General features: G+C 41.0%; 1 protein-coding gene and 1 long non-coding RNA gene across 4 annotated transcripts in view; one reads left to right on the top strand and one right to left on the bottom strand.

Moving 5' to 3' along the window:
• LOC310638335 overlaps positions 1-24,309 on the bottom strand; it is a 55,675-nt gene extending 31,366 nt beyond the window's left edge. The window contains exon 1 of the long non-coding RNA XR_014492093.1: positions 24,172-24,309. This is a non-coding gene — a long non-coding RNA (uncharacterized lncRNA). The remainder of the gene's footprint in view (positions 1-24,171) is intronic.
• The window catches only part of EVI5 (ecotropic viral integration site 5), an 87,828-nt gene continuing 67,179 nt past the window's right edge, over positions 3,744-24,392 (top strand). For all 3 annotated transcript variants that reach the window (XM_083359321.1, XM_083359320.1, XM_083359319.1), the window contains exons 1-2: positions 3,744-3,957; positions 14,499-14,716. In XM_083359321.1, coding sequence (XP_083215447.1) covers positions 14,568-14,716 — 149 coding nt within the window. In that variant the 5' untranslated portion in view covers positions 3,744-3,957; positions 14,499-14,567. The remainder of the gene's footprint in view (positions 3,958-14,498; positions 14,717-24,392) is intronic.

The raw sequence follows: 24,392 nt of genomic DNA, 5'->3' as shown, positions 1-24,392 counted from the left end.
TCATTAAATGAGAAGCAGAGGGAGTTCCAGGTAAGGAGCGTGGAGACGGTGCAAGCAACTGAAGAAGATTCTGGGAGGCCTGGCCCAGGCCAGACACAAATTGCGGGGGTGGGGGTGGGGGTTCTGCAGTGCAATATCAGCTCAGGGAGGCCAGGGAAAGAGGTTGCAGAGTGCCTTTCTCCATGTGTGTGAACACAGGGAAACCAGGGCAAAAATGGGCTGCAGTTTAGAGGCTTTTGGACACATTGTGGCTCCAGGGCTGCAAAAAGCCGGAGCTCAGCATAACACAAAGCTACAGCCATCTCAGCTCAGCAGCATGGTGCAGATCAGCTGTGCCCCGGGAAGCCCTGGCAGAATGGCACAAGGCTGCAGCACCTTGGAAAGCACATAGAGGCTTTTTGGCATATCATATCTCTGGGGTTGGAAGAAACCCCAGAGCTGCAGTGTGGCACAAAGGGGCTACTCACTGCCTCGGATAGCCCCAGCCAGCCCAGCCCAGCCCAGCCCATTCCCAGCTGCATCCACCCTTGCCAATTTAGCACTTCAAGGCCCCTGCTGTCTGTGCTCTGCTGTCCTAGCTGACCCTTGCCATCTTCTTGGTCCCGCTGCAGAGAAAGCATGTGTGGCCTGGCCTTTCAGGACACAATTGCTGACCTTGTGAAGTCTTCTTCTACAAGTCTGATGAGGAAATTACCATGCACAACCTGGGGAAGGAAGCTTCCTGTGGCTAGCAGTTGTGCTGTAAAGAGCCAGCTGGACAGGTGAATGAAGAAGGTGAAGGTCAACCAAGGTATCAGGTACCCTGGAGTGCAGGGGGCCAAAAGGCCATAGATAGGTGGGGAGATAGATATGGGGGGGCAGTGGGGGGGGGAACTGAAGCACCTCTGTGGACATTAGTGCAGCAGGTGGCTGTCAAAGGCCTGAATTTTGAGCACATGAGAATAGGGGTGCTGCAATAGCTGTAACCTCAGGGACAGGTCGTAAGTCCCTTCGTTTGGTGCTGCCGTAACTTTGAACAGTTGCTGAGCAAATGGTCATACTATAAGTCAAGGACTACCAGTATAAGCAACTTCTAGGAGAATGCTAACTCCATGCCCATCCTCCATCACGGAGGGAGACATCCTTGGGACAGCACAGTAGGCAAAGAAGAAAAGAACAACTAATAATTAACCTTTGTGGTGCAAAGCCACAACAGGTAGTCCTCAACCTATGACAATTGAGCCCCACATTTCTGTTACATGAGACATTTGTTAAGTGAGTTTCGCCCCATTTTGACGACTTTTCTTGCCACAGTTGTTAAGTGAATCACGACAGTCAATAAGTTAGCAAGACAGTTGTTAAACGACTCTGGCTTCCCCATTGACTTTGCTTGTCAGGAGGTTGCAAAAGGTGATTCCCATGACCTTGGGACACAGCCAAGCACCTGAATTTTGATCTCATGATCATGGGGATGCTACAAAGATCGTAACTGTGAAAAACATAAGTCACTTTTTTTCAGTGCTGTTGTAACTTTCAGTGGTCACTAAATGAACTGTTGTAAGTCGAGGACTACCGCTACTCAATTTCTGCCCATCATAGGGACTTTCCCCTCTTGCACATCACAGTTTCACACATCTCATGTTGTTTTCTTCTTGTCCCCAAACCATCACTTTGTAATTGATGATTTTAATGTTTTTAATTTTCTAATGTTTTTATTTGTAAGCCTCCCAGAGCTGTTAGATATGAGAGGGGTGGCAAATAAATTTCATAATAAAATAAAAATAAACAAAGAACAGAGGGAATTTAAAGTACTTTGGTGTTCAAGTGATAAAATAATGTTTTCCTTCTGAAGGAGGCAATAGTCTTCAGTGAGTTTTAGTGGGACCTGATGTGCTTTACAAATAATTTTGTTGGTACCTCTGTTAGGCAACGCTTAGGAAGTAGGATCAGCTCAATGCCCATTGGCTACTTTATACCGGTGCAGTCATATTGCATCTTCCTTCCCATAGCCTCTTAGAGCAGTACTGCTTTCAGCAATGGATAGGTTTGTTTCTTTCAAACCAGGTTCTTCCCTAGTAGATACCAGTTCTCAGAGCTGTTCCTGGACTTGGGAACCTGGATAACCCAAATAGCAGCTGATCAGCAGCGACAGTGGGGAAGAACTGTGCCTTGAGAATACGACATAGAATATAAGAGTTGGAAGGGACCTCAGAGGTCTTCTAGTCCAACCCTTTGCTCAAGCAGGAGACCCCTATACCTTTTCAGACAAGTACAAGAGTTTTCTCTTTTCTTGCAGGCCCTCCCACCATATCTGGCAGCACTTGGAGCTGCTTTGGAATGTAGGCTCTTCCAGAAAAGCCTTATATCTCACAGCATCAGGGTCATCAGTTGCTAAGTGGGGGTGGTTGCACAAAGCAGTGGAGGGAAGCTGGCTTGTGCAACCTTCTGCTATCTTTGAGACTGCTTTGAATAAGGTTTTATTCAAAGTGGTGTTCCTAAGAGGTTAAGAGCATGTTTGCACAACAGCTCACACTATGCCTTTAGGGTGTTGTTTGGGTTGATCCCAATGTTCTAGCTTCCCTCTTTCTCTGCCCTCTCCACAGTTAACACTCAGCCTGAAAGGGGGCAATTCTGACATATGGCTAAACCAGGGGTCTTCAAACTTGGCCCTTTTATGACTTGTGGACTTCAACTCCCAGAATTCCTCAGCCAGCGTGCCTGGCTGAGGAATTCTGGGAGTTGAAGTCCACAAGTCATAAAAGGGCCAAGTTTGAAGACCTCTGGGCTAAACCATAGATCTAACCATCATTACCAATCATAACAGTGATGTTGTTGACAAGTCGTTTTTCCTGCTGGCTGGTGACTGTAGAGGGAAAGCACCGGCTTCATTTCTGGGAAATGAAACTATTGACCTCCTGCTACAAACTAAAATATAGTAGATGTAACTGAGGCGACAATAAAAAAAAAATAAATTTAATAAAAAATAATTTGATAATGATAATGGGAACAGCGAAATCCGTGCTGGTTTAATGTTCCGCTAGAAGAGCCCACTCACGGGGTTGGTTCTCACCACCCTTTAAAACAGAAATCACAAGCCTTGGGTTCACAGAACACTCTAAACCAGGGGTCTTCAAACTTGGCCCTTTTATAACTTGTGGACTTCAACTCCTAGAATTCCTCCACCAGTATGCCTGGCTGAGGAATTCTGGGAGTTGAAGTCCACAAGTCATAAAAGGGCCAAGTTTGAAAACCCCTGCTCTAAACCTCAATGAAACCCAAAGCCTTTGGATTAGCTCTTCAGCAAAAAAATAAAAAATAAAAGCGGACTTCTTTCCTTATTTTGAGCTTCTCTAATCTAGTTGGTGCCGGCGCTCTTTAAGGCAGCCCAAAGAGCCACGCGGCAACTCGCGAGAAGCAAAAGGTTCTTTAAAGGAAGCCGGCCTCGCCGTCTCCAACCGGGCTTCCCCTTAAAGGACGTCTGCATGCAATCTGGCGAAGTACACGTGCAATTCAGGCACGCCCGCTCCAGTTTGCGCCCTCTCCGTTAGGCCTCTTATCTGCGGCTCCGCGTCTCTCTCTTGCCCCCCCTCCCCCCCCGCAGCCCCCTTCATCATTAGGCTTTATTTTGTCAGCGGTCTTCGGTGCAGATTTGAGGGGGGGGGTCCTCCCGACGGCAGACGGGCCTGCGCACCGGGATTGCGCCTGCGCGCGACACACACACACACGGACGGACACACATACACACGAACATTCTCCCCGCTAAGGGACATGGCCCGGTTTCTTGAGAGCGGAGCGGCTCGCGGGGTCTAGGAAAGGGAGGGGGCGGGGAAGGAAGCAGAAGAAGAGTCGAAAGGCGGGACGCCGTCCGGGCGGGGAAGCTCTTGACCAAGAGGCAGCTGCAGCCGCGGCGGCTCCGGGCCGGGCTGCAGGGGAACCCGATGCACGCAACGCTTCTCCTGCCCGGCAAAGGCTTCCAAGGTGAGTGTGGCGTCGGCGGCGTCGCCTGTTTGTTCTCCGTCCGCATCTTCCACTCCCAAGCCAGCCTTTCTGGCCAAGCAGGGGAGGAAGGAGGGGGAGAGCCCCGCTGCCCGTCTCCGTCCTACAGCGGTGGTCGGGGGCGCGCAGAGGACCCTCTTCTAGGGAAGGACCTCCGGCCCTTCTCCGCTTCTCTCCGGACCGACTGCCACGTTCTCGGGGCCTGTTTGTGGCCTTGGAAAAAAAAACCTCTTGCCTGGGCGTCCGTGAAGTGTCGGCCGAGCACGAATTGTGGCATATAAGTTCTGCCTATAGGTCTCTAGGGCAGGGGTCGGCAACCTTGGCTCTTTTATGACTCGTGGACTTCAACTCCCAGAATTCCTGAGCCAGCATAGCTGGCTCAGGAATTCTGGGAGTTGAAGTCCGCGAGTCATAAAAGAGCCAAGGTTGCCGACCCCTGCTCTAGGGCTATGCTGTCGTCACGCTCCCGAGTGATTTCCCCCCTCCTCTGCCTCGCTCTCACCCCCACTACCCCACCGGATTTCCTCTCTGTGGTGGCGGAGGGGACTGGGGATGCCTTTGGGACTTGGGTGGCTGTGTTGGGAGTTTTCTACTCTTGTGATCGCCTCCCTTTTGTTCCCAAGGGGAACGCCGAGAAACGCTGGGGCCAAACTCTCAGGAAGTTGCAGTGGTCTGAGTGTCAAAAAAGTTTGTTGTTGTTTTTTTTTTTAAAAAAAATCCTTTCTGCCAAGGTTCAGCTTTTCCCGTGAGATGTAGAGCAAGAGTGCCTCCGAGATTCTACCAGTCCATTTTGTAATTGCTCAGTGGTGTGTGTGTGTGTGTGTGTGTGTGTGTGTTTGTGTGTGTACACAGGAAGAAGTGGCTCTTTAGCCTTTGATGGCCCCCATCCCCATCTCCATCTCTCTGAATGGTTTCTGTTAATCTTGCTGTTTTTACAAATTATTTCCTTTAGGGGGCCCATCCCATTTTTGTGGGGTTTTTTTTCCCCATTTCCCCAGATACCCCATGGAGCTTTCTGTCCATACTTCTAAGGTTTCTGTTGGAGGATTTTTGATTAATGCTTCTGTCTGTGCTGCATGTCATACAGCATGCTTGACTGCAGCTTATATAAGATCATTTCTCAATTCTTTTCCGTTAGAACAGATAGTTAAGATAGGAGGAAGATGCCTGGATAAGTGATGGTACTTGCTCTGATCAGGAGTTCAAGAAGAGTGAGCTGTTGTGTTAAAAAAATTTTTTTAACAGCATTAAAAACATTTTTTAACACAATGTTTTTGTTAAAAGCACAGCTCACTCTTCTTGAACTCCTGATCAAAGCAGTATCAGCACTTATCCAGGCATCTTCCTCCTATCTTTTTTTATTAAAGAGTTTTACAAATACATTTTAAACATAAAACCCATCCCTCCCCCCCTCCCTCCCCCCCACTTCCCAGAGCATAATACAGGGTATTGACCCTAACAATCTTAAACTATAATATGTTAACTAACTATAATAACACTTTAAATCCTATCGCACTTTAACTCTCCTTAAAAAAATAACTAAATAATAAATCTTATAAATCTAATACTTATTCAAATGGTAAATGAAACTTTTTAGTCCCATATTTATTCTGAATATAATCAGTCCATCTTCTCCAGTCCAAGATATATCTTTGTTGTGAATGATCCTTCAAATATGCTGAAATTTTTGCCATTTCTGCCAGGTTCAATACTTTTAAAGTCCATTCTTCTATAGTAAGCAAATCCTCCTTCTTCCAGTATTGCGCTACCAAAAGTCTTGCTGCCGTTATTAAATTCAGCATCAGTTTAGTTTCTATGACAGTACAGTCTGTAGTAATACCCAGCAAAAATAACTGTGGAGAAAACTTTATCTTTTTCTTAAATATCTTCTGCATATCCTATCTTAACTATTTGAGTTAAGTTCAAAAATTAATTGAACTTTTTTCAATCCAACATTGGGAGATTGGGAGAAAATAGTTTGGGATAGACTTTCTACCCATCATATGACATCCAGTACTTTCCTGTGTCTCTGAATGGTTATAATTACAGAAGATACTGGAATCCCAGTTCTTTAAAAATCCTAAATCTGTAACTTGGTAAATTATTGTTTTTTTTTACTTTTTACAAATCCACGGTACTGAAGGTTACCAACCCAACTTTATATATAGCCTATGAACTGAATAGTTTAAAAAAAGCCAGTTAAATACGTTCAAATCTTGCCTAAAAGAATTATTTAACCAACTTATTTCATTTTGAATTGTCTCAGAGACAATTGTACAGAGATCTTGTACTGATCTAAAATTGTTGCTTTCATTGGACTATGATGTGTATTAAATTGAAATTCAAATTGCTATTTGAGAAATAGTAACTTATGCCAATTTCTTTACTAAGGTGGTCCTTTATAAAATTTCTGAATATTTTATTGAGACAGCTTTAAGGCAAAGATCCTCCTCCTCCTCAATACAAGCCATTACAAATATTAGTGTTAATTATATTTGTTCTTTGACTTTATCCCCAAAGGCTCCAGGCAGTGTAAACATTATTTCCCTGTTCACCATTATTCTCTTAATAACCTGGAAGGTCAGACTGATGGACAATACCTGCCCCAAAGTCATTAGTGAATGTTCATAGTTTGAAAATAAATTTGAATTTATACGTCTCTAGTTTTAGCCAGGCGTTCTTTTCTATAAAAATAGTTTTAAATGTCAAACTTACATCTGTTAGTATTCCGTTTGGAAAAAAATGATTTTTTGTTTATCACGAGGGTTACTGAAGTTGCATAAGAAAGAAGATAAATTAGTGATTAAACTTCCTTTCTGCAAAAACATATTCTCTGTAAGAAAAAAATAGTCAAATCAGCTGTTCTTATACTTGGCATGATATAAGTTATCCAAGGACAGCTTTCCAGGAAGTTTAGTTTGCTTGTGGAAGGATTAAATTCTTCCTGAAAATTACCTTCAGAAAAACATAGGTAGCTTGTCAAAATAAATGAAACTAGAGTACATTTTATACTGAAAAAAGCAGATATGCCAGCTCAAATTATTTTGGCCTAATTACAGTAATTGCACAGTATCAACAAAATATTCATGAACTTTTTAAAGCTTTCCAAGTCAATTATTTTTCTGCCTGTGAAAATAGATTTTTTTTATCAATCCCTATTTGTCCCCCCCTTCGTGCCATTTTTAAAATCCACATTCTTTTCTGCTCTAGAAATTCAATTTTGGTTCCTTTTTTCTGCTTGAAATTCTTTTGAATTTATTCTTATAGTTCTTCCATCTCTGCTCTGCCCATTTTTTATATTCCTCATCAATCTAGTTGAAAACTAAGCCATGGTTGAAAATGGATTCCACTTGATACTTCTGAACCCCTGGGGGAAAGTGAATAGTGATGTGGGCATTTTGTCACCACATTCCTCTCTTAAGGGGAATGGTTTGGTTTTTTGTTAAAATGTGTTGTTCCCAAAGAAGAGGGCAAAGAACTTCAAACTGTGGGTACTTGGAACACCACCAACCCCATAAAGTACCAAGAGGAGGAGGAGAGTGTGTGGCTTTATTTTGTTTAGGCCTATTGTGAAGAAACGCTGAGGAAGAAAAGATGACTTTGAATAAGGTAACAGATCCCTAGATCTGGGGTAGACAGACTTATTTTATTTTATTTTTATTTTTTATTTTAATCCCATTTATATCCCGCCCTTCTCCGAAGACTCAGGGCGGCTTACAATTTAAGCACAAACCAATGTGCTTAGCAATAGCCTTCATTCTATGTATATGCCTGCTTATTAGGGCTTTCCCCCCCCCAGCGGCATTATTACAAAGTCAGCTTAATTGCCCCCAACAATCTGGGTCCTCATAGACTTAATAGTATTAGGAGATTTGCAGCTAATCTACTTTTTCAGTTTTAACTTAATACTGTAGAGTTGAAAGGGGAGCAGTTAATTTGATTAAGAAAAGGCTTGTTTCTGTCTTGCATTCCCATTTGTCATTGTTTTTCTGAAGCAATTCTGATGGATTTGATAGAGAGGCCTGCAGACAAATGTTCAAACAAATCTTCTAAAATAAATGCAGACAAACACAAACATTGTAAGATGGAAACATGGATTTCTCTGCATACAGATGCAGCTTTACTGCATCAATGTTTATTTCCTTGCCAGAGCAGAAAAAATAAGTTTTTTTAAAAGATAGTCATTTTAATTAAGGGTTTACTTAATTTTAGTTTTGCTTTTAGATATCTTCTGATTTCTGGTGTTTAAGCCAGGTCAGAAAAGGTGCTAGAAATAACTGTGCATGAAAGTGAAATCCAGGCATTGACATAAAACATACGATACTGTATATATCTTATAGACTAAATTGTCATGTCTTCTGCACATATTTAATAGGTTTATATTAAGTTTTTACAATTAGAAATTTTGCTTCAAATGACAATTGAAGGAACATGGCAGAATAGACCTCATTGAATCATAGATTAGTAGGGACATGAATTATAAATTTGTGCAAATAGTTTTATATTTCTTTTTTAATATTTTAAACTTATTTTTTTATATTTGGAAGAAAAAGTCATTTGAATAGGTTGTCATTTTGACTTTTATGTATGTTTTACCATATGCTTTAGGCAGTCACATACAAAACAGTAGACTTTTTTATAGAATGAAATGAAAATGTCACCTTTGTAAAGATTCTAATATTAGGACAAGAATTTAACAAAGTGAAGTAATTGAATTACCATTTAACCCTCAGTATTTCCCTTGAAAGTGAAGGGATTAATTTTCAAGAGCAGTAAAATAAAACACAGTTAACAACCTGGGAACTAGGTAGATTGCAGTACCTAGCTGACAGTGGTTAATCTCAAAAAGTAAACAGGGTTGGACTGGGATTATAACGAGTGGAAAGTCACTAGGAAATTTGAAGGCTGGTGATAGACTGGCATTAAAAAAATCTAGAAATTAATTAAAATAATTTCTGTGCTGTTGTGAGGAAAATTACATAGATGCATCCATGAAGTCATTAAGAGTTTAGCTTGGCTTGAGGGAATCTTCATTACAGATAGTCCTCGACTTACGACAGTTTCTTTAGTGACTGTTCGAAGTTGCAGTGGCACTGAACAAAGTGACATGGCCGTTTTTCATACTTATGACTGCTGCAGCATCCCCATGGTTACATGATTTACATTTCAGTGTTTGACAACTGGTTCATATTTATGTCTATGGGTCATGTGATCTCTTTTGCGACCTTCTGACAAGTCAATAGGGAAGCCAGATTCACTTAACAAATGTGGCAAGAAAAGTCATAAAATGGGACAAAACGGGCCAAAACTCACTTAACTCACTAACTTAAATGGGACAAAACTCATTTAACTCACTCACTAACTACATACATCTACATGCATGTAGAAAATATAAAATCATATAAATGCATGTGAAATACATGTATATTGCTTAGGGGCTCAAGAATGCATGCTGGTGTGTCCTGAGGCATTTAGATGTGGTGTCAAATTTAAAGGAGATAACGGCAGTCCCTTTAGGACAGACATGTCAAACACAAGGCCCGGGGGCCAGATCCAGCCCACGAAGTGGTTTCATGTGACCCGCGAAGCCATCCTGGAAACAGTGAGGGAACGGCCCCCACTGCCTTGGCCCTGGCCCAGAGACCCTCCTTCTGCCAGAGACCCTCAGATCTGTCCCACTCCTGCCCAGGCCCCCATAGGCACCCTTGATGCGAACGATGTAGAGCTGGCCACGCCCACCCAGTAGGCCATACACACTCTAGCCACGCCCACCCAGTAGGCCACACCCACCCAGCCCCCTGAGGGCAACCGCAATGCTGATGCGGCCCTCAATGAAATTGAGTTTGACACCCTTGCTTTAGGACAACGTGAAATACATGCTTTTACAAATGAACTCAGTTGTTTAAAATATCTTGTATCCATGTAATTTCCAATGTAAAACTCTGAAATTTTTAGCTTATTTTTTAAAATTATGGCGAGTATCATTTTCCTTAGCTGGTTAGTTAACTTTGGGTCTGTCACTGTTAGCTGACAATATCAAATTGAGGCAACAAGCTAGTTGATCAATTCTTGTTGCAACCAAATGGATCAATACTCGATTGATCTGAAAAGAAACAGACCCTACGTATGAGGAAAATGCTACGAAGGGGGAAAACAGTTTGTTCTTTGAGATCTGCTTTTCTAGACATTCTAATTAATATATGATCTCAGACTTTCAGAATAAAAGTACCTTGGTGTATATATGTATGCAAATATGTTTTAAAAATTAAACTGCAGTAAAGTTAACTATTAGCAAGTTTTATAGGATGTATGGTCATTATCTAAATATAGATTATACTGTTTCTGTTTGAGGTTATGTTTTTTTTCCCATTCAGGTTTTTCCAAATAGTTTGATGTAGTATCTTGTCCCATTAATTATGCACAAGGAATAGAAACAGAGTGGGATTAGTTTTATGCAGAGCAGTTACACTAAGACACATTCCATAGGATGCCTTATTACGTTATCTTCTCTATCAGAAGCTGTGGATATGTCTGCGTTTGGGTGTCATTTTTCAATCTTTTATTACTTTTAGTATTGGCATACAGCTCTGTGCTTGACCAACGATAGCAATCTTCAAATACCTGAAAGGCAACTGCTGTGTAGATTTATTGTTTGTGTAAATGCAGGATAGATTTCTCCAGTTTTTAAATTACAAAGAACTAGCATTTTATTGAAGAAGGGACGCGGTGGCTCAGTGGGTTAGGACGCTGAGCTTGTCGATCAGAAGGTCGGCAGTTTGGCGGGTCGAATCCCGAGTGCCACGTGACCATGGAGACGTCCTCGGACAAGCACTGGCTCTTCGGCTTTGAAACAGAGATGAGCACCGGCCCCTAGAGTCGGAAACAACTAGCACGCATGTGCGGGGGAACCTTTACCTTTACTTTACCTTAGCATTTTATTGAACAGCTAAAGTAAGAATTGTTCAATATAGTAGAAACTATCCTGGGAGTTGATGGACTCTTTCTTTAAAGGTGTTTGCAAATAGAGACTATAGATAACTATGTGGCAGGGACAATGCTTCAATAGCAGATTTCTGCACTGGGTAGGGAGTTGGATTAAATGATCTCCAAAATTATCTTCCTCCCCCCCCCCGCCTTTACATTCTGTGATTGTATTATATTTAGAATGGCATCCAGCAACAGGGGGGCATATTTTACTGATTTGTGAAGGGCTTTCTAAATGCTCTGAAAGGAATCTGCAGAAAGCATTTTCTTACTAATCTTTGAAGCACCTTTTTAACATTATTTTGTTGCGTTCCTTTATGCATTGGACGTTGTGTGACTTTTCTGCAGGACGTCCTTTTTCTGCCTTTCATTCATTTAATTAAACTGCCTCCTCGGAGATCTGATGTGTCTTCACTTTTTGATCTACATCTTCTATTGATCTCATTTAATGTGTGATTGTTATATGTAGTCCCCAGCTCATGGTCACAATTGAGGACTGAATTTCTGTTGCTAAGCAAGTGAATCTCACCTAATTTTAGGACAAGTTCAGTAAAAATTGTTTACATCTTAATGGCAGTATTTTTACAGAGCACGCACATACACACACACACACACACACACACACGCTGTACTTATTGAGTGCAAACTTGACAGTAGACGGGAGTTATGGTGAAATAATTGAAGACCTAGATCTATGTGTCCCTTTTTTGAAACCATTATCATATTTTATGGTAATTACCATAAATAATCCACTGTGGTTGCTCCTAAATCTGTCTAGTCCTTAAATTAACAAAATAAATTGCTATAATGTTATGGCTTGAAATTTTGATATATTGGTGCTCAGCAGTTGAGGCAGGCTAGAAAGGCCAGATTTTCCTTGGCAGTGCAGTTTCTTAACTGACTAAATTGTAGGGGTGTAATACACAAGAAACAGAATTGCTGACCATTGCTGATCTTTCCAAGTGCCTACTATTCTACAAACATTCAAATGTATTTTAAGTTTTTCAAGTTCTCTGGAAACTTGCTAAGAAGATAGGATGCCAACTTCCCTATTTCTGTAAAAGGCGTCAGCTCTGTCACACTAAAATTATAAATGTTTACTTTTTTCAGATTAGGGTAATGGCTGTGAAATTTAGGGTAGTGTTAAATTTCTCTCTCATAAAAGCAAAGAATCTCAGTCAGTATTTATTTGGACTTAGTCACAACCAAGCATGATACTCTGGGGTTGATACTGTTCTCTTTCTGAATATGAGAAATGGATCGCAAGTGTCTGTGGGCTCTCTTTCGCTTCTCATTTAATTGCTTGCTTGCATATTTCTTGGTTTTATTACAGAGCTTAAAGATAGAGGTGCTATAGGACAAGAGAATTAGGGGCGGGGCTTTCAGTTTTTATTTCTGCTTTTTAATTTGCCTTTATCCTGTCTGTGCTATGAATTACTTTGGTTAAGGTCACTAATGAGACTGAAAGGATTACAGTCCATGCAGATAGTCCTCAGGCAATTGGGACTGGGAATTCCAGCACTAAGCAACACCGTCATAAAGCATGATGTCATGTGATCACATGACTGCAGTGATTTATGACAGCAGTTTCAGCAATTCCAGTTGTTAAACTTACCCCACAAAGTTAGTTTGTTTATTAAAAATTTTTGCTGCGCATCTCCCCTCTAAGGTGATTGTGTTTTTAAGTGTGACATCATGTGATTGTCATTTATGATCTCTTGCCAGCTTCCCCCATTGACACTGCTTGTCAGAAGTCAGCAGGGAAGGCAACACATTCATTCATTCATTCACTCACCAAATTTATATAGTTGTCCATCTCACAAGAAGTGACTAGGCAGGGTACAGCAAAAAATATAAAAACAATAAACATGTAAAGGGGTGATCATCTGACTGTGGGATGCTGCAACCGTTGTAATTGCAAGCTGGTTGCCAAGTCCCTGAATTGCGATCCCATGATTATAGGGATGGTGTGAGGGTTGCAACTTTGAGGAACAGTTGTCAGTCCCCTTGCTCAGTGCTGTCATAACTTTGAACAGTCACTATACAAGTGGTCATTAATCAAGGACTGCTGTACTTTTTCTTGCCATCCTAATCTCAAAAAAAAAAAACTTGTCTTTGGAAATTGATTTTCACTGCTAAGCTTGTAAGCCGCCCTGAGTCTTCGGAGAAGGGCGGGATATAAATGGAATTAAAATAAAATAAATAAATAAATAAATAAAATGTGGTATGATTTACTTCTACAGGCGTTTTTATTATTTTTAGTCTTAAGTGAGAGACAAAAAGGTAAAATGTTCCTGTGAGTTGAGCTTGACCACTGATATAATATTAGAGATATCAATGTCAGTGTTTGGGCAGCAGTGTGAAAGTGGTGTGTTCTTCTGGGATATTTTCCCGATTTTCCAGTCTAACCTGCAGCCATGGAATTCCTTGCTGTTTCCCTTTCAAGTAGGAACCTCGCTTAGGGTTTTCATATCTTATCAGGATCAGCTATTTGCCCTGTTTAGGCTTAGAGAAGTCAACTCTTTAATAAATAAATTACGGCAATGTGGAATGCAAATGCTCAGTGTGTCAATACCTATCCTGGACTTCCATCATACTAATAGCCTGTTATATAGGTAATCCTCGACTTAGTGAGTGTTCAAAGTGACAGTGGCACTGAAAAAACTTGACTTAATGACTGTTTTTCACAATTACGATTGTTGGGGCATCCCCATGGTCATGTGAACAAAATTTGGATATTTGGCAATTGGTTCATATTTATGATGGTCCTGGGATCATGTGAAGCCAGATTCACTTAACGACCATGTAACTTAGCTTAACTGCAGTGATTCGCTTAACAGCTGTGGCAATAAAAAATCGTGAAATGGGGTAAAATTCACTTAACAGTTGTCTCCCTTAGCAACAGAAGTTTTGGACCAGTTGTGGTCATAAGTTGAGGCTCACCTGTAGTATCTCCTATTCTTCACTTTGCTGTGCCTTAATAACTCTTCTTTGCTCAGCCCCACCAGGTGCAATAGAACCTGCTGGCTATTGTTGAATGTTTGTCAGGTTTCATTTGTGAAAATAGATACAAGCTGGTTCTTTTCTAGTAACATACCTCCAGAAGAGTATGAGGAGAACTTACTCTGAATCTGCTGGTTCTTTTACCTCCAGAAGAGTATGAGGAGAACTTACTCTGAATCTGAGGTAGGACTACTTCTCTGCAAAGGCACACCTACCTTGGAGTACATGGGCAGGTAATGGAGATAATTAGCCAACATAGATAGATTTTTTTCTCTCCATGATGTATTGCCATACCTGCTGCTTTCCAGAACTTTCAAGCTTTTCTATAAAGCTTTTTGTGCTTTTACTGGTTTGACACATAGAATAGCATCATAAAAACTAAGGGAATAAATAATACTTTGATATTTGTGGGGATAATATGTAAGTTATAGAGTTCTGTTCTTTTATAATTCGTTGGTTGCATAATCAAAACTTGCACTTACGTGACTTTTTGCAGGGGTATTAAGGACAATGTTCCCCCCCCTTTTTTTTTCCAGGTGGCGACAGACAAAGTTGCAGGGAGACTCAGTTCTACTCTCTCATGGGTGAAGAACACTGTCAGTCAAATGGCCAGCCAGGTGGCAAGTCCATCTGTTTCATTACACACTACATCCTCCTCTACCACACATTCCACTCCAGCCATGTCTCCATCGTCGCCAGCAGAACTGAGTCCCGATGAGGTAGAGTTATTGGCAAAATTAGAAGAACAAAACAGGTAAGGGATCATCGCTTCAACATTTATACTGTAGTGAAAAGGCATCACAAGTTAATCTGGTATTCTTTGAAATAAAGCTTCTTTTGGATATTTATAGAAAGTGCTTCAGAAGGCTCCAAAAGTATAAAATAAACTAACAATGTTCATCCTGTCAGAAGTTTCATTTGCTTTGTCCCACCATCACTGGTTCAGTTTCGAAACTTTTTATTTCTTTAATCAAACTGTGTAGTGGTCTTGCTCAACACGTGGCTCAGGGTGACCAGCAACAAGATACATGTGTAAATACAATGTAAATTATATATGACACGTATGTTTCTGTAAGTATATGTTAGGTACGTTATTTTGGTTGCTTTTTTTTTTAAAAAGCCTTTATGCTTTGTTGAAATCCGAGCTGTTGTATTGTGTCTGTATTCAAGATCATAAAATCTAACACTTTTTTTCTTTTAAATCGTTTCTACTTTGATTTTAAAATCTTCATAAGGCTTTTGGAATAGGATTGATTAACTTTAGTGATCACATAGAGAAATCTTCTACAGGAGATTTATTCCTAACTAGGTGCTTCAGTTCTTCCAGTGGTAGACCAACCACTACTATACAGGTGAAACTCGAAAAATTAGAATATCGTGCAAAAGTTCATTTATTTCAGTAATGCAACTTAAAAGGGGAAACTAATATATGAGATAGACTCATTACATGCAAAGCAAGATAGTTCAAGCCGTGATTTGTCATAATTGTGATGAATATGGCAATACAGCTCATGAAAACCCCAAATCCACAATCTCAGAAAATTAGGAATATTGTGAAAAGGTGCAATATTCTAGGCTCAAAGTGTCCCACTCTAATCAGCTAATTAAGCCACAACACCTGCAAAGGGTTCCTGAGCCTTTAAATGGTCTCTCAGTCTGGTTCAGTAGGAATCACAATCATGGGGAAGACTGCTGACCTGACAGTTGTGCAGAAAACCATCATTGACACCCTCCATAAGGAGGGAAAGCCTCAAAAGGTAATTGCAAAAGAAGTTGGATGTTCCCAAAGTGCTGTATCAAAGCACATTAATAGAAAGTTATGTGGAAGGGAAAAGTGTGGAAGAAAAAGGTGCACAAGCAGCAGGGATGACCGCAGCCTGGAGAGGATTGTCAGGAAAAGGCCATTCAAAAGTGTTGGGGACTTTCACAAGGAGTGGACTGAGGCTGGAGTCAGTGCATCAAGAGCCACCACACAGACAGATCCTGGACATGGGCTTCAAATGTCGTATTCCTCTTGTCAAGCCGCTCCTGAACAACAAACAACGTCAGAAGCGTCTTACCTGGGCTAAAGAAAAACAGACCTGGTCTGTTGCTCAGTGGTCCAAAGTCCTCTTTTCTGATGAGAGCAACTTTTGCATCTCATTTGGAAACCAAGGACCCAGAGTCTGTAGGAAGAGTGGAGAAGCACACACTGCAAGATGCTTGAAGTCCAGTGTGAAGTTTCCACAGTCTATGTTGATTTGGGGAGCCATGTCATCTTCTGGTGTTGGTCCACTGTGCTTCATTAAGTCCAGGGTCAACGCAGCCGTCTACCAGGAGATTTTGGAGCACTTCATGCTTCCTTCCGCAGACGAGCTTTATGGGGATGCTGACTTCATTTTCCAGCAGGACTTGGGACCTGCCCACACTGCCAAAAGCACCAAAACCTGGTTCAATGACCATGGGATTACTGTGCTTGATTGGCCAGCAAACTTGCCTGACCTGAACCCCATAGAGAATCTATGGGGCATTGCCAAGAGAAAGATGAGAGACATGAGACCGAACAATGCAGAAGAGCTGAAGGCCGCTATTGAAGCATCCTGGTCTTCCATAACACCTCAGCAGTGCCATAGGCTGATAGCTTCCATGCCGCACCACATTGAGGCAGTAATTGCTGCAAAAGGGGCCCAAACCAAGTACTGAGTACATATGTATGCTTATACTTTTCAGAGGTCCGATATTGTTCTATGTACACTCCTTGTTTTATTGATTGCATGTAATATTCTAATTTTCTGAGATTGTGGATTTGGGGTTTTCATGAGCTGTACGCCATAATCATCATAATTATGACAAATCACGGCTTGAACTATCTTGCTTTGCATGTAATGAGTCTATGTCATATTTTAGTTTCTCCTTTTAAGTTGCATTACTGAAATAAATGAACTTTTGCACGATATTCTAATTTTTCAAGTTTCACCTGTAATTGAGCCCATCCACTTTGCTGCTGGCAGTCTTTTTTTCTTTTTGCTTCTCTTTCTCAAAATTATAGATTTCTTAAGAAATCTGGGTCTTTGCATAATGTATCCAAAATATGATAATTGAATTTGGTCTTTTGTCTCTCAAGTCAGAAATCTGGATTGGTAAATTGTATGATCCATTCGTTTATTTTCTTGGTCATCCATGGATTTCTCAATAATCTTTAAAATCAAATTTCAAAAGCATTATTTCTATCCTGCTTCTTCAATAGGAAATTATGTTAGTATCAAAGAGAAAACTATTGGTTACCTGATTCACATCTTTGTCGGTATAGACATACCAGGGAATTTCAATATTTTTTCCCAAAGCCGTCATTATTTCTCTAGTAAGTCGCTACCCAGAGTTGTTGAAAGCAGTATACAAGTTTAAATTGTTATGATTGGGTGCATAGTCACCCAGATGTTTAGACTGGATTTGGCATTTTTATTCACCTATTGAGTCCTTCCCAAGGTTCTGGGATAGACAGATGTTGTTTTAAGGCAGGGGTGTCAAACTGCCGTCCCATGGGCCAGATGCGTCATGCCAGAACTGCGCCCACCCCATTGCTGGCAATGGAAAAAAAGTTGCAACACATCACGTGACGTTGCAAGTTTGACTCCACTGTTTTAAGGTGTTAAATTATTATTGTTACTATATACACAACAATGTGAAGTCACAGGTTCCAGTTCTTTAACTGGTGTTGGCCTTCATATGCATCAGGTTTTTCCCAAGAACCTAGGATGTTGAAATATGTTGGCATAGTGTATGTGCGTATCTAAGCAGTGTGGCCTTTTGTAACTGACAGATGGAAATATTCTTAACACAGAGATTTTCTAAATGCTATCCAAGATTGTATGGTGTGACCTTCAAGTGTGTAGACCACCGTGGGCTGGTTTATGCCATAATCTTTCAACTTTGAATTTCAGATCTTGATACTTTGTGATCTTCTCCAGTTCTTTGACTTCTGTTTTACTAATCCCTGCTACTGCCACATCAGTTATGCATACTTTATGCACAGACATTAACAACATGTATTGACCGTGCAAAATGGACAGTCAGCTACTGGCCCAAAAGGGGAGAAGACTCCAGCATCTCTCCACCAGTAATCAGCACTCGGATCAGCACAGTTTAGCTCTTAAGGTCAACTTCAGACCAACAATCAAGTAAGCAATACCTCAGTCAAGAAACTGCCACAGAGCCATTAGTAAACAGCCCAACCAAAGAATCCCTAAGAACGCCCCCCCCCCCCCACACACACACAGACAGGCAAGACACCAGAATATAAACCGACAGCAAACAGCACTCCTTACTAGCACTGACCATGTTACCTGGTTAGGGTAATGAAATGTCGGCAAGAAAACAAGTAAGCTCAGAGAGCACCAAGGACACCTCACACTTTTTCTTTTTAACCACAGTTATATCTGGTGTTACGAGCCAAGAGTTATCAGTCAATATTCTGAAATACCAGAATATTTTAACCTGCTCATTTGGTGGAACAGTGGGCTAATGCCTCCTTAAGTAACACCAGCTGCCTGCAATTAGTGCAGGTTTGAGTCCCACCAGGCTCGAGGTTGACTCAGCCTTCCATCCTTCCGAGGTAGGTAAAATGAGGACCCAGATTGTTGGGGGCAATAAGCTGACTTTGTAATAATGCCGCTTGTGGGGGGTGCGAAAGCCCTAATAAGCAGGCATATAAATAGAATGAAGGCTATTGCTAAACACATTGATTTGTGCTTTAGATTGTAAGCTGCCCTGAGTCTTCGGAGAAGGGCGGGATATAAATGGGATTTTAAAAAAAATAACTTTTTCAACTATATGTTCCTACCATTTTTTCATTACTGGCACATGATAATTCTTCCCAGTGAATTATTTCAGTGACTATGCTACATTGTTGTTTATAATCAGTTTTTGCAGTCTTCTTGAACAATTCCGGAAGTTGAAGTCCATACATCTTAAAGTTGCGAGGTTTGATAAACATTGATTTAAATAATCTCTTAAATGCATGTTCCTTTAATGAATGGAGAAGATCACCTTATATCTTAGAGGTAAAGTAGATAAACTCCCTCTCCTAGTGGCTTCAGGAACACTTTGTGGAATTTTCTTGGCATCAGCATAGAAATGGTTTTACATTGCCTTATATTGGCATGTTTGTCTTTTCAGTGTAGACTAAGCCTTGGAAGTTTCCTTGAAATCTCCCATCTTACTTTCCAACTGTCCTTCCCTGCTTAGCTTTCTAGCCCAGATAAGCTCTACTAGATGGTGCCACCTAGTGGTGCTTCTAACCGGTACAATAATGCATTGGGTTATTATAATTATTACAAAAGGGTAGTTTCTTTTAATCTTGAACTAAGTATTCTGTGTCGTGAAGTAATTAGAGAAGAAGCTGTTTTAAGTACTACTTACGGGTCAGTGAAATCCTTCACAGTATGATTACAGTGAACCAAAATATCTTTTCAGCTAATCAGTTATTTTTCAAAGGATCTGTTCCTACATTGGAGGGAACATTTTGTTGACTTTGATTATCTCATATAAAGTATCATTTATTGTTTGCCTGTCTGTAGAGGGCTAGTTTTTGGATATTTTGTTGCTGGAAGAATAATCTCGTCGATATCCTTTGAAAAACATTGTCTATATAAAATAGTTTGATCATTACATGTTTTCATTATTTTTTTTGAAGGGCTCTAATAATTCAAATATCAGAAGCATAATTTATATTATTTATTTATTAGATTTAGATCACATTTTTTTTCTACAGGAGCTCAAGGTATCATACACAGTACTTTGCCATTCCATTTTCTCCACAAGAACTACTTCTGAGATGGGCTGGTCTGAGAGAATGACTGGTCCAAAGTCATACAAAAATGCAGTGGACAGGGGAAGTAAAAAAGAGGTAAAGGAAAAGGAGGCAGTTTATGTGAGAGGAAAACTTAACATTGGTAGGTCTTGTGAAAAATGTGAAACCTCATTCTGTTTGTAAGTATGGAGTTCTGTACCTCTAAAACAGACATGTCAAACACAAGGCCCGGGGGCTGGATCTGGCCCCCGAAGTGGTTTCATGCGGCCCTCAAAGCCATCCTGGAAACAGTGAGGGAACGGCCCCCACTGCCTTGGCCCTGGCCCAGAGACCCTCCTCCTGCCAAAGACCCTCAGATCTGTCCCATTCCTGCCCAGGGCCCCATAGGCACCCTTGATGCGAACAATGTAGAGCTGGCCACGCCCACCCAGTAGGCCATATGCACTCTAGCCACGCCCACCCAGGAGGCCACGCCCACCCTGGCCATACCCACCTGGCCCCCTGAGGGTAACCGCAAAGCTGATGCGGCCCTCAATGAAATTGAGTTTGACACCCCTGCTCTAAACAAAAACAGTGCATATCTATATTATCCATTCCTACAATGCTATAATTCAATAAAGTTTTAATTCTTTATGCACTCTAGATCACAGGTGTCAAACTCGATTGCGTCACGTGCCGTATTGCGGCGTTTTTTGCCTTTGCGGAATTGTGTGTGTGGCCTGCATGTGACGCATCCGGCCCATGGCCCGCCAGTTTGACACCCCTGCTCTAGATCTTCTGAATCATGAGGAATATAACAACACCTTGCTGCCCCTGGCTAAGCTCTTAGGGAAACAATTGTTAAACCAGCAAATCAGCTCAGTATAATAACACTTCAATATCTTAATAGGGTGTTGGCAACATGCTTTTAAGGTGCATGTATTTTTATTTCCAAAATAATTTTAGAAGAAATGATGCTGTTTTGACCATTAACCCGGTTTCATATACAAATCTCTATGTGGTGATCCGAACTTCCTTTCATCCAGCGTATAATTAAGAATTGCTACTGTGGTTAAATAACCGAGAAGGGACTTGTTTCTTGTCTGTCTATATATCCAGATCTGATCTAGCCCATAAATTAATGACAGCAAAGGCAATGTAGGCGGTCTCCTATCCTGTAAACTGACTTGTTATGCTTGAATTAGTTCTTTATAGGTTGTCCTCAATTCCTGCGTTAAAATACTTTTCTTGTTGTTCTTGTTTAGACCATTGTCAGCTGGTTGGTTTCACTGTCTCTTTTTCAGAAATGAGCGTGTGTCACACCTTCAGCCTACTTTTTCCCCATCCAGCAAGTTTTGAGTTTTACCCACTTTCGCACTTGGATAATAAAGTTGTTTTTTGGAAAATTTCTGAGATTGTGGCACACACTTTATAAATTGATTTAAGATTATTTTTAAAAAACATAACCATCTCTTGTTTAGCGCAGGGACAAAAGGAATATTCTAACAAGTTGGATGAATTGGCTGCTGTAGTCACTTATAAATGTAAACACCTTTCCTTGCAAACTTGAGGAACTGCCAGCCTAGATTTGATAAATGTCTGAGTGGAGTTCTATAAATATTACTTTATGTGTTGGAAGGGGGAATCTTTTGATCTGAGCAGATGTAGAAGAGTTTACAGAAATATGTCTAATGAAAAAGAAGAAATACTGATGTTTTCTCTGGACACGTAATATAAAATACTTTTTATACAAATATCAAGTTAAAGAATGGGTTAAGCTTCCCCCCCCACACCAAAGTTAGTTTGGTTCAGTCCCAGTGAGCAACTAATCTTATTTGTAAAAGGTAAATCATTAATGGAAATGAAATGACTTACAGTACTTTGTGCTTATGGCATTAAGCACAATCAGTCTTGTTAATTAAAAAGCTATGAACATATTCAGGTAAGATTTTCATAATAGAATAATGATTTTGCAGTATAGGTGTTTTCTACATTGCAGTTTTATAGCATTACAGCTAAAAAGTATTGTTTGCTTTTAGAATATAACCTGCATTTTCTAAGCTTGTCTGGAATTTGGACTTGTTTGTTGTGAAGCTTGTAAAGCACAGAGCTTCTTGGAATAGAGCCTTGCAATTCTGCTCTGTTAAGTAGGTGAATTCATCGCAATTTCACGCCTGTATTATTAGAATCAAAGAAGCAGCATAGTATCTTATTAAATTTGAGAGGAGGAATACGCAAGAAGCTCTTTCATGAATCCTGTAAAAGTGCGCATACTTTTACAGATTGTTGGGGGCAATAAGCTGACTTTGTAATAATGCCGCTTGGGGTGTGTGTGAAAGCCCTAACAAGCAGGCATATACATAGAATGAAGGCTACTGCTAAGCTTGTAAGCCGCCCTGAGTCTTCGGAGAAGGGCGGGATATAAATGTAATAAAAAATTAAAAAAAATAAATACGATTATTTATTTATTCAGTTTCTGTAGCCGCTCATCTCAGTCAGTGAGCCTTCATTTCATGAACTTATTTTCTTAAAATGGGCATGGGAGTCAAATTCGGGGGTGAAGACACAATAACATGATGGGATAAATGGCAGGGGAGATGTTTAATTCTTTGTGTTCCTGATCAACATTCCTGACATGCCTGGGGAGAGAGGCTGAAATTTTCAAGCCATAGTCCATGTAATCTCTTGAGAAAGGTATTGAAATGTATGATGTGCCCGTGCTCCTTTTGTACTCTTCCCGTGCTCTCAAAAGTAAAATTTCTGACTGGGAATTACAGTTCTTCTGAAGAGATAGGGTCTTTTTAAAACAAACTCTAATATTATGTCATTGCTAGGGTACTATATAGTTTTTTGTAGAATATACAAATACGTATCTGAAAAACTTTTTTTTTTAAAAAAATAGTATTTGTTCCCTTACATTTTTATCGGGTTCTTCAATCCCAAAATATTTTCAAAAGGATCTTCTCTGAGGAATGAAAAGGCAGCTAAATGGCCTTGGACTTCTTACTCTTTCTCCTTTCAAAAACAGCCTTAGGCACTATGAGAAGCTGTCTGGAAAAAAAACCTTTTTGTCACATCCTGCACCGATAGCTTCATCAAATGAACTTGGTGCAGGCCAGAAGATCCTTCAACTAAACAGAACAAATGGTAAAAAAGTATACAGGTGGTCCTCGGCTCATGACCACAGCTGAGGCCAAAATTTCCATTGCTACGTCAGACAGAAGTTAAGTGAGTTTTGCCCCATTTTACGACCTTTCTGTTGTGGTTCAGGGTCAGCCTGTGGGTTCGGCATTTGGGTCAGATGATTCAGAGGAGGAGGAGGGGGGTGTTGGAGACCTTGCTGAGGGGGTTGGAGAGCTTGCTGATGAGAGCCCTCAGCCAGGCCCCTCCCACCTGGTTACGACGCAGACCCAGCTGTGTGAGCCTGACAGCGTGGATGAAGATGACCCACAGCTGGCCCTGTTCAAGGACGCCCGACGCAGGAGGCAGTCAATCAGGAGTAAATAGAGGAAGGCATTGGGGCACCTCAGAAGGAGGCAGAGAGAAGCCACGCCCTGAACTGTTTAAAAGGGGAATGCGTGGGACGGCTGGTTTGCTGAAGGCAACCGTTTGAATAGTTCCTGTTTCATGGTTCGTGTCTTGTTTTGCTCTATTTGCTTTTGTGTTCATAAATTTGGCAGGCTTAGTTCCAGCCTCTTGCCTTCTTGTAAAAGGGGTTGTCCCTGCCTTATCTGCAGGGCCAGTAGTAGGCTGGTACAGAACACTTTCTTGCCACAGTTGTTGAGTGAATCACTGTAGTTGTTAAGTTAGCAATACAGTATGGTTCTTAAGTGAATTTGGCTTCCCCATTGACTTTGCTCGTCAGAAGATCGCAAAAGGTGATCACATGACCTCGGGGCACTGCAACTGTCATATATACATGCCAGTTGCCAACTGTCCAAATTTTGATTGCATGACCATGGGGATTCTGCAATGGTCATAAGGGTGACCATTACAACATTCAGTGATGCTGTAACTTCAAATGATCACTAAAAAATGGTTGTAAGTCAAGAACTACCTGAATTGTAATAAAGTACACAAGGATCAAACCAACCCATCTCTGCACAATGAAGCATGTAGAGGTAATCTATATGTGGGGATAAACATACTAAAAAAGTAGGTTTCCTTCCCTGCCACCACCCCTTAGTCACAATCCAGTTTCTCAGTTCCACATCAGCGCTATGGAAAAACCAGTTGACGATTGAAGAGGAACTAATCGCCCACATTAGTTCTGGCTCAGCTATAAAAAGGGAAACCAAACACAACTTTGGGGAGTCTTTAGTTTAGCCAAGCTGAGGTCAGTCTAGAAAGCAATCAGGCAATTCTAGGATTTTTTCCCCAAAAAATAAACTTTAGTAATAAATTGACAAAAGAGGATACATACTCAGCATGTAATAATAAACCTTTATTGTCAAAGTACAACATGTGTACATTGAGATTAGCTGAGCCTCCCCCTGTGCTCTCTCCCCCCAACACACAGTGACAACAAACCCTCCATCCCACCACACTATGTGAACCAACTACACCACACACCGGCCTCCCAAGTCAACTCTGCATAAGATTATATCCCATTCAAAAGCCTAACAGCCCACGGATAAAAGCTGTTCTTCAGCCTGTTGGTATG

Source organism: Vipera ursinii (genome assembly GCF_947247035.1).
Source record: "Vipera ursinii genome assembly, chromosome: 3".
Lineage (NCBI taxonomy): Eukaryota > Metazoa > Chordata > Lepidosauria > Squamata > Viperidae > Vipera > Vipera ursinii.
The sequence above is the reverse complement of the archived record's forward strand: the minus strand, read 5'-3'. Positions and strand labels throughout refer to the sequence as shown.